We start from the raw sequence: 11,331 nt of genomic DNA, 5'->3' as shown, positions 1-11,331 counted from the left end.
AATGACTTCACAAAAAGAAAGGAATTGTAATATTCCATCTCATAATTACGACTGTGAAGGGTAATCTCTTATTAGTAAACAAACATTCAGTGGGAAAAGAAAAGGGGGGAAATTGTCAGGAAGTAGGAATGTTTGTTCAAGACTGATAAGCAAAAAGGGCATAGCTTGCGAAATGTTTGTCAGGAAGTAAGAATGTGTAGCTTGCAAAAACCTACGGAACTTGAAACAATATGGTCAAAAGTTAGCAATTGTGGAACTGACCAGTAAAGTTGTAACGCACCATATATGGAAATCACTAGAAGAGGTCAAGAAGAATATGCTGAGGAAACAGAAGAAGACTTCCCTAGCCACAGCTCGATCATGCGCAGAGTACACCACGACAGGAAGACAATTGTATAAAAGGACCGTATGCTAGTTCAAACCTCGCGGCAATTGGCGGAACATAGATTCCCTTGTCGCCCAGCGCTGCATTGCCTCTTTGTTCTTTGCTCATTATAATTAATAAATTTGATAATTGAAACCTCAAATCTTAGTCCATTATTCTATCAATAACAGGAACAATAGCAATTTACTGGTTATATTTAGCGACTAAACTGCTGAGTCCTGTCTGATCAGCACTGAAATCAAGATACGGGCTTGATTTTTAGTTATTAAAAGTCTACTTGGTTGTGTGTAATAATCTTTTACTGACAAAAAAATGGTAACCAAGAGGAAAAGTCTGTGTTACTTGGAAGAATTGGGCTCGGGTGTGGATGTATTGAGTATACTCTGAATACTGGGCTGTGGTAAAGGCAGGTATTGCCTGTACTTTGGCCTGCTAAACTGGAGGCATCTGCGTCCACAGATGTGCAGGAGCTGTGTGTGCAAGGAACAAGCCTGTCAGTAAGCACATTACTGAGTTAGCAAAGTGAATACAAACAGTGATCTGAAGCAGGGGAGATGGCTTCTAGTAGCTTAATTTCAGAGCAGTGTACAGCTTCTAGGAAGGCATCGTGCTGTTCAGTAATATCTGCTGTCTTGTATGTGTAGCAATATTAAACTGCGTCAAACTTCTCTTTACAAGGGAAAAACATTCTTGAGTTGTGATGGCAGAAGAAGATGGGTCTAAATTCAGCCTGTAAATTTTTGGAGTAACTGTAACTAGAATTTTGGTTCTTTACTTACTTTAAGGGTAGATACGCAATTTTACAGAATTAATGGTCATTGCGAGCAGTAGTATTCCTCTTTTTCAAACAGGGAGGCAAGCACTACTTCTAGAGTAGGCCTTAATTTCAATTTAGACTTAAATGAACTCTTCTAATTAAGTTTATACCTTGAGCCTAGATGCTCTGCAGTCTCCCATCTTTACTACAGAGGGCCTGGGATGTAGCGTACTGTGCTTCAAATTAGTTTGGAATCAGTCTGCACAAAAGCAAATGTAGTTAGGAGGATGGTTGGCATATTTTGTGCTGGCTTCCAGAATTTGTAGCTGCTCTCATCTCAAGGCTTTCACTAAGTTTTGTGCTATTAAAATCTCAGTAGTTAGTTACTGTGCTGTACTCTAGCCATGTAGCTGACTGTGCTGCAGCAGTCTTAAATCTGGAGAAGTGTTGTGTTTTCACTGGTGGCTCTGCTGAAGCACCTTTGAAGGGTCGTTGCAGGAAGTGTACATGTACTGCAGAAGACGAAGGTAAGTTTATGAAGTCTAAAAGATGTACGTGAACGTCTGCGGGTAAAACTTTAATATATGCTAATGTAAAGTATTCAGATGTATTAATGAGTCAATAAAGAGATATGGACTTACACTGCAAGTGTCGCTTCTTCCTTACAAATGTACTGATAACCAAGACTAGACCTGCACATGGAGTCCAGAGCTCCTGAGGCGGGGCCAAATGGCGTTGTGTGTATTTACCTTCTGGTATCTGGGCCTTGTATTTTCAGTTGAATAGTTTTGGGCCGAAGAATTAACTGACTGATGCTGTCTGAAAGCCATTCCAAAAGGCACGTGATTTTAGAGGTTATTGCTGCAGGGAAGAAATAGATATTTTTGTACGTAGCTGCTTTCTCTGTTTTATTTGTTGGATGTTTTCACTTAATGCGTATTCATAAAATAACTGAAAAATCAGACAAGTTAAATGTATTCCTTCTGAAATGTATGAGCAAACTTGGATAATGCCAGCTCTTGCTTGGCACAACTTTGTGTGGAATATCTTTGTTAATCAGAAAATTCATTGCAAACTGAAAAGTTTACCCACAGCTGATGTTTCTGCTGCATCCACTTATACATTATGTATAGAAGTTCCAGTCAGCATGACAGTTTTTATTGTTCACATTTACATCATCAGGCTCATTGAACAAGAATTAGAATGGCATAACATAAAGACAATTTCATTTTCTTCTAGAAACTAGAAGAGGCATGCTGTCTGCATGGGAACTGTAGTGCATCATTTCAACTTCTAATTATTAAAGCATCCTAAGAGAGCAAAACTAATGATCTACCTTACTAAATCGAAATGTTACTAGGTTTAGAGTGCAGACTTGATTTCTTTTCCCTCAGTATTGCACTCTGGTGCAAATCTTAAAAGAAAATGATTTACACTGTACATCACACACATATTGCACTGTGTTGTCTACTTCACAAGTCTCGAAATCATGGGTCATATTTAGCAAAACTCTGATTGTATGAGTCAATACCTTCTGACAGGCTTATTTCCTCTGTAATTAAAAGGGCTACATACGAGTAAAAACGTAAATGGTTTTAAAGTTTGCTAGGAGAGTATTTCACATAGGTCTAACAGTAGGTGATCATAGCACTATATGATGTTTTTAAATAATATATTTCATGCTATTCTGCTAGTGCAGTGTTACAGAAAACTAAAATATATAAAAGCACCTCATGTGTACTAGTTTAGCACCAGTTCCAACAAGATATTTAAGCTAGTCATGGCCCTTAATAACAAAGTTTGAGGAGAGAAATTGAGGGCCAAGTTACAGTCACTTGCGACATTATTGTAACTTCTCACAAACCAGTTGTCTTGGATATTTGTTAAAACATTGGAGACACAGAAGCATATGGAAATGAATGCCCACTTACAACACGAATACAAGCATCTCGCTTTGTTCACAGAAGGCCAGGCAATACTGTCATAGCTTGAGTGAGGAAAGGAAACAGAGGAAAGCAGTAACATAGTTACAGTTTGTACAGTAGCTCTGCAGTGACACATAGCTGCCACGCTTATCTCACTGGGGTGTTTCATGGCCCACAGAGCTTTTGTTTCACCTTTTTAAGAAGCATCGTTGTTAAAAATGTACCATATGGGGTATGCTTGCAGGCAGTCCAGCTGGCCTTAAGGAAAGCTCATAGACATAGTACTGAACTTTCTTGTTTCACTGTTGACTGTAGTTAGCCTCTGCTCTTTAAAGATTGGTACCAATTGGGGTTGCGTGAAATGGTAATTCCTTCCTGGGTTCTGTATGATAATACTGGATGAGAAAGAATTTCTTCACCAGGAGGAGGTCGAGCACTGGGATGGGCTGCCCAGGGAAGCAAGGGTGTCCCCGTCCCTGGAGGTATGGCACAAAGGGCCATGGTTTAAACAATGGGACTCAGTAGGTCGTGTTAATGGTTGGACTTGATGATGTCAATGTTCTTTTCCAAATTAAATGATTCTGTGATTCTAAGTTAAGTGGAATGGCCATTTCTAAAAAGGTAGTGAGTTGTTTTCTATTTTTCTTGACATGAGTCTCTTTTTCTTGGTGCTTTTTTTTATAACAAACCATCATGATTTTCATAACGTGCGGAAGAGTTTTTTTAAAAGGAGTTAACAAAGGGAATCAAGATATGTTAATATTTCATAAGTCATTAAAAACTGTAGTTCATGGATATTGCTAAATGATGTTTAGAACATAAAAGGGCATTAGGGTCCATATGACTGTCTTATAACTTCATGTAGTGTCATAAATTACTATAGCAAAATTGAGCAGTTGCTGGCTAAAAAAAATAAGAGACTTCAGTAGTTATTGGTTTAAAATAATTATCACTTTTTCAATGAGAATGATCTGAACCAGTGTTGCCCCTAAACATGGTAGTGTTGTCTAAGTATTTAGAAAATAATCCTTTAAGACTTTATACATCTTTTCTGCCAGGCACTGATTCAGTATTTCCAGCATTTATCTAGCTCACACAGCTGTGTAGAATGTTTGCAGGGAAACTAATTACCTTCCAGCATGCTATCTACTTTACTTGGGAATGCGCTTTAGGAGCTGAGCTGTAAGAATGTTTTTCAGACTAGGTGAAGGTCTGATTATCGACAATTATTTTCCTTCTAACACTTAATGCATAGACAGAGTTACTTAGCAAGAATCTCCCTGTTTATGGTCTCATCAGCTGGCAAAATAACAGTCAAAATTAGCAGACTGAGTATAAGATCATAGGAGAAATAGGAAAGCAGTCAAGAACTGATTAAATAAACAAGAATGAAAAATGAATTTTGAGGTCTAATTAATTATATAAAAGCTTGGAGCTTCCTGTGAATAGTGGATCTGCTAGTGAACTCGTTAGCTTTTGTGCTCTAATGTTACTCTAAGCTGGAGGTCCCTTTTCTGACTGTTTTGGTACACAGTAATTTGTTCATGCAAGATAAACTTCCTCAACACAGAAGGATTGTGTATGCATAGTAATTCATAACTGGAAAGGTTGTGTGTATTCAGCCTGGATTTAACACACACACACAAAAGAAACACACAAGTCAGGAAGATGTGCCTGTTTCCACTCGCAGTGGGCCCTAGCTGTGCAATCTATGCTGTTCAAGCTGTCCTGCTTTATTCATGTTTTTAATAAAGTTTGGTTTTGATTAAGCACATTCATAGTTTGGTCACACTCTTTATCCAGGGTACAAAAGATGAGACTTTTGTGTAGACACCTGGAGAATCTTTCATTCCGCAGCCATAGCCCCAGGAGGTCACACCATACACAACCCAGCTTTCCCCTGGACGTTCGCACATCAGTGGTCCTCCACTGTCCCCTTGACAGCTATCGATGCGTTTCTGTTCCTGGATGTTTCCAGCACAGAGCATTCTGCCTGTGAATCTTCTTTTATAACGCTCTTCACATACCCTCTTGGGAAGTAAGGGGATGGCAGCTTGTTGTAATGTTCTTGAATAAGCCCTTCCTGAAAAGAAGACCAAAATTACCACATTGTGGTGCTTTGTCTTGGGATCATAAACAGCATTTAATCCAATTTATACTATCAATCCTTCTCACTGTTTTGTCATTAAATACATTGACAAGAATACTAAATAATGGCAAGAACCTGTGCATTAAATATAAGATTACAATACTAAAAACATATTGTAAGTGTGGAAAGCAGATTCTTTTTTTAAAACCTAAAAGTTTCAGATGTGGTTTTACACCTCATGTAATGTTCACTAGATTAGCATTTGTTTGAAACACATTTTGTGATTTTTAGAGGAATATATTTCATATTACTTCAATGGGGAAGCTAGTTTTTGAGGTTTGAGCAGTGGAGTTTGAAGCTTCAGAATTATTTCTAAGTCACCAGTTCAAGGTTAGTTTCATTCAGTGGTGCTGCACCATCTGTCAGTTTCCAAGCGGAGCATACAGTCAGCCACTGCGATGTGAGCCAGCTAATGCACACATGCTTGCTCATCATCTCAATTGAGGAATAGTGTTACAGAGCTTGAGTGTGCTCTGGTATAGATGGGCAGTATCATTAGAATCACTTGCAATCTTGATACCTCATTATATCAGAGTATTGCTGGAAGTCCTGGCCAAAAGGAATCTTAATTTTGTGGAGGTGACTGCAACCTTTTATTGGATTTTCTTTCTGTGTAGCAATTCCTGCATCTTAAAAGCCATGCTGTTAATAAAATGGCTTTTTTCTCTAACTTGCAGCTATTTTTTCGGTTGGAAACATGGGGCACTAATGCCAGTGCATTATTATTTAATTTTTTTTAAGTTAAAATCTTAATACTTGTGAAATAAGTATGAGTTCTGTACTAATATAGTAAGAGTGAAATTTCAACTCAAGTACTGGAATGATGTAATTTCTTACCACAATTAGAGGCAGTGCCTAATATTAGTTTCCTTAAATAGATGCCCTAAGTAAACAGTATTGCAGAACTTCCAGTGAACTGTGTAAAATACTATGCAAGACTAGGCAATTAACTAGGAATTGTTAGTAAAAAAAAAAAAAAAAAACAGACTTACAAGTCTATCTCCTTATAGGTAGTACAGTGACCTAGTCATCTGTGCCCAAAGGTTAATACATAAGAGGGAGAACTGATCCTTGCCTCCTTGCCAGTTTGAATGTGTCAGAGAAACAAAGGATCAAGTGTGGCTGCTACCGTATACTGTGTTCAGCCTCACAAAAACATGGAAGTAAAACATGTAAAATACTTTTAGGACAAAGACCATTGAGGAATACTAATCTTGTAGTGACCTGAAAGGTGGCTAGCTAGTTTATTCCAGAAGCCTGTACTGCAGATTGTACTGTGGCTCTCAAGTTTTGGCAAGATGTTTTCTTATGTAAACACAATGGGCTAGTTGAAAATGGTGGTGGTAACAAGACAGATTTAAAATGTTATTTGAAATACCACTATGCATATTTTTTTCTACCCTTGTTTCTATCAAAATAAGTAATCCATCTGAAATATTCCTTGTACTCATCTTAAAATCCCTAAATGTGAGAGCTGTTAGTTATGCTCCGAGGCAGGGTGTGATGACCTGCTATCCAGCATGAGCCTTGTAACAAATAAGCTTTCCATTTTTGCTTGTCAACCTTTATGAGGCTATTATACTGACTGCTTTAATGATTTAGAGTGACGTAGTTAATCGCCACTTCTCAAACACAAGCTAAATTCAGTAAACAAAGTGTTCCTGTTTAAGGATCAGAAGAGAAAATATTTCCATATATAAAAAGAGTAAAGTTGTTCAATTTTTAGCATTTCCTTATTTTAAGTATTTATTTTTTATTATTTTTTGTTCATTAAGCAACCTCAGGTAGTGTGATCAGTGTATGGAAATTGTTATATTTTTACCTGTGTCACCCCATCCAGTGATGTAACAGTTAGGAGCAGTTTTCTGTGGTCTCTCTCTCCTTAAGGGCAGGCAGGCAGGTAAGACGTGGGTACTGAATCTGGCACACTGTTCCTCTGGCCCCTGTAACCTCACTAGTGCAATGTCATAGTCACTGCTGTCAGGCCTGTACTCCTTGTGCATCACAATCTCTTGGACTCCAATTTCTTCCTCATATTCTTCTGGTACCAGCGTATGATAATCTCCAACTCGCACGGCATAGTTCCTAGTGTTATTGCCATACCTGAGATTGAGATTAGAAAAAACAGGGCTCACTCATGCAAAATTGGATCCTAAGCATACTGACAGATTGGATCAGTGTCTTCATTGCTTGCATGTAACAATATCAACATGTTATTTTAAAAGAGTAAAATTGTTTTCTCAGGTACTTAGACTGAAGTTCAAGTGTTTCCGCTTGTCTTGATGTTGCAGATTAGTTTATGTTCCTTTTTGTATATTTGCATAGGCAGGTTTTCTTATGGCCATCTGCCATGACTGGCATTTACTTCAAAGGTGTGAATATGGCATGCATTATAAATATACTCAGTAAGGGTAATCCAAAATGCCAGTAATTATAAAGAAAGCTTGAGTACTAACACCATTGTGGTGCCCTAAATAACTACTGCAATGAAAACAGTATTCAAGGTGGATTTGTAGGTTGGTTGTGAAAATTCTTGAAGAAGGAAAAATGCTTTTTTAATTCTGGAGACATCAGTAATTTGATAAAAACCTCTTTTCTTAACTAATGCTATATTATGGAAAATGAAGTGTAAGTGAATTATGAACACCTATCCTCAAAGTCACGGAAGGCTTGTAAGTCCTAGATTTTGTATGTCCTATGACCCCGATCCCTTTAATGTTTTAGACTAAATTGTAAATACCCTGGAGATTATTACTGTGGTTGAAATAACAATTTTTTGTCCATGTCTTGGACATTTTGAATTGTAGGACACATACAGCCCTCCTCAGGAAAATGTGAACAAGGTAGTAGTGTTCGGTGTATTTATTTATTTTAGATCTGGCTAAGCTAGCTCAAGTATTTTTGCTTTGACTTCTCTCTTTCCCTATATCCTTCAGCAGGAAATTTGTAATATGTGTGCAGAAAATACTCCAAAGTTCAGTCACTTTCTAACCTACACTTTTCATAGAATCGTAGCTCAGGTTGGAAAAGACCTTCAAGTTCATCAAGTCCAACCACAACCTAACTACACTACCCTAACTCTAACAACCCACCGCTAAATCATGTCCCCGAGCACCACATCCAAATGGTTTTTAAACACATTCAGGGATGGTGACTCAACCACCTCCCTGGGGAGCTTATTCTAGCACTTAACAACCCTTTCTGTAAAGAAGTTTTTCCTGATATCCAACCTAAACCTCCCCTGGCACAACTTGAGGCCATTTCCCCTTGTCCTGTCACCTGTCACCAGTGAGAAGAGACCAACCCTGCTCTCACTGCAATCACCTTTCAGGTATTTGAAGAGAGCAATAAGGTCTCCCCTCAGCCTCCTCTTCCCCAGACTAAACAGCCCCAGTTCCTTTAGTCGCTCCTCGTAGGGCATATTCTCTAAGCCCTTCACCAGCCTTGTTGCCCTTCTTCGGGCAACTGTTTCTCCAGTTATGGTAAGTATTAATAGGGAAATCATTCCTATTCCATACTTTAATCCTGTGTTCTGCACTATGCTGTATCTGCAGTTCAGTATCTGTGTGTTAAATGATCTCTATTGTCTTCCCACAGGGAGGTCGTACAACCTTATAGGCACTGTGTTTCCTAGAAATAACTTAAAGATTTCTGAATTGGTAGCAGCAAGATAAACTACCAAATCAAGGACACTTCGGCCATCTTTCTCGTGAGAGTGCTTTAATGTGCTTGCTTATTTGACAGAAAACATGCCGCTGTGATATGTAAGGCAGTTTGAATGCACTATGAAAGCTAAACTGACAAAATGGTACCTCATTTTATTGTATGAGTTAATCGATACATTGGTCCTCTGTGTAACTTTGGTAACAGAGAAATAAAACCGAGAGCGCAGCTCTGTGCTCCTATACAGAGTGGAGGAGATCAGTATAGAGACAGGTAGCTGAATGGTTGGGGTGCACGGTATCAAACAGTTTCCTTTCACTTTTACAAAATCTATTTGTAGATCACAAGTAATGCTCAGAATGTACTAATACTGGGATGGATTATGCAGCTGGCTGAGTACTTCTCCAGTGTCACCTCGAGCACAGAGTGAGATTACAAACAACCTCAGCTGATGCATTAGCCAACTTTGTAGGATCTATTTTCCTTACAATAAATTAGAAAAGGAAGCTGGCACGGAAAGTGCTTTCCTTACTACTGCAGTAAAATGGCTTTGTATTATTTTCACTTGAAATATTTTAATGTAAGAGCAAACAGCCCACTAAAATAGGAAGTGGAAGAGTTATGGGTTTTTTATTGACATCTCATTCAGTTACATGTTTCTGCTCAAATTTCATAACAGTGTGATGACATTCCTATTCTGCACTGAATGATACAGCAACTGAGCCTGGTGAAATAAGTAAAATTATAGTTTCCTTTAACTAGTAGAAATACTAAATAATTCTGTACTTTTTTTTGTTGTTGTTACAGTCACTGCTTAAAGCTGTTCATCTTAATTGCCAGCAAAAACCACTTCAAATAGGATTCTGTACCCCATAGTGTATTGCTAGATACTATCTTTGAATGCTTGAGAGTAATATTTTACTGATTTTTGGTATATGTCTGAGTGTTTAATATTAGATTGGAATACAAATATACAAGGTCATTAGCATTAAATATATTTTACCTGACATAATCTGCCAAGACCATTTCCAGCAGTCACTGAAAGTACTGTCTCATAGTTTATAGTTAGTACATTTGGCTCCATGCAGCAAATCATGTGTGAGTGCTAGGCAGATCGTTTTTAGTTTCTGAAAGTTTTTTTACATGAAACAAGTACTTGCACATTCTTGTTAATCATTGTCTACAAGAACATATAGGGTTTTTTCTTATATATACAAAATCACAGTTCTTGGCAGGTGTGTATTATCAGTGGTTGAATAGAAGTATGGCTCTCAAGTATAGAATGGTAATTTTCCCTGGTAAAAATCTCTTTTTTAATGTAATGGATGGCTCTGTATTTTAGTTTATAGGCCTTATCCATAACATCAAGTACGTGATTTATTATATATATTCTGTTCTCTACATATAATGACATTAGAAAGTGAGAAGGGGTTGTGTATTTTTCTTTAAACCTGGTAGAAGTCAAGACTACAACAAAGTCACAAATGTATCAGGCATTTATAATTTACATGGGAAATGAAAACACTTCTTTCCTAAACTGATTTAGGAATCAAAGGATCTGGATTTTTGTTTGTTTTGATTCTTTTAAAAAATCATCAACAACAATGAAACAAAAGAAACTAAGCACAAAGGAAAGTTGTTTATGAGTAGTGAGAATGCTTTCCTGTAAGCCAAATATCAGGTAGTATAGTAGAAAACTTGCTGCTTCTATTTAATGTTAAATCCTTGATTTTAATGAAAGGAAAGATGCTCCCTTTAAGTCCTGCTGTTTTTCTTTGTTACGGATGCTGCTAACTTAAATAATAATGAAGAATGGAGATTCAGGAAAGCCTGTCTTAGTGAAAAGCACTGCTTTTAGATATGTAATAGAATGAGAATTGCTGCTTCTCATGTGGATGTGTGAAACTTTTTTAGCCTCTAGTGAGAAGTTTAAGGAGCAGCTTTTGCACAGATTTATCTTACTTCTGTGCACTTCTACACACATAAGACATACACATTTTAAAGTGATGTTTTTGTCTGTAGATGGTTATATTTTTCCCCTGTAGTATTTTCCAAATGTTTAAATGTCCTGTTAGAGCATCAGTACACAAAATAAGTGAAGTAGTCTACCATCACGCAGAAAAGGTTAATTTTTTTTCCATAGTACAGTTGAGCTCGCTTTTGTTATTTAAGCAATACTCTGATTTCCAGGATATAGGAAATGGTATACTGGACTTTCTCTTGTCTCTCTGTGGCAAATATGTGAAGAAGGCATTTGATCTACAGATAGCTCTCGGAAAGCTTTCCTAGCCCTAAAGAAAATCACTCTCAGAGAATTAGGAAGTTCAGTACTATCCATCCAGTGTCAGCTGAGAGCCAAAAGTATCTACTCCCTTTTACAGTAAACAGTAGTTCATCCACAGGCTGTCAGAGTTGCATGCTTAGATTTAGGTTGCACAGTTTTTAAATGTCT

General features: G+C 37.6%; 1 protein-coding gene across 1 annotated transcript in view; it reads right to left on the bottom strand.

Annotated features, from left to right (window-relative positions):
- The window catches only part of PRSS12 (protease, serine 12), a 37,342-nt gene continuing 26,017 nt past the window's right edge, over positions 7 to 11,331 (bottom strand). The window contains exons 12-13 of the mRNA XM_021395492.1: positions 7,039 to 7,319; positions 7 to 5,150 (exon numbers count right to left, since the gene is read on the bottom strand). Of these exons, the coding sequence (XP_021251167.1) occupies positions 4,843 to 5,150; positions 7,039 to 7,319 (589 nt within the window). The 3' untranslated portion in view covers positions 7 to 4,842. The remainder of the gene's footprint in view (positions 5,151 to 7,038; positions 7,320 to 11,331) is intronic.

The sequence above is a fragment of the Numida meleagris genome, chromosome 4, assembly GCF_002078875.1.
Source record: "Numida meleagris isolate 19003 breed g44 Domestic line chromosome 4, NumMel1.0, whole genome shotgun sequence".
NCBI classification, from domain to species: Eukaryota; Metazoa; Chordata; class Aves; order Galliformes; family Numididae; genus Numida; species Numida meleagris.
Note: the sequence above shows the minus strand (reverse complement) of the source record. Positions and strands in the feature narration are given on the sequence as shown.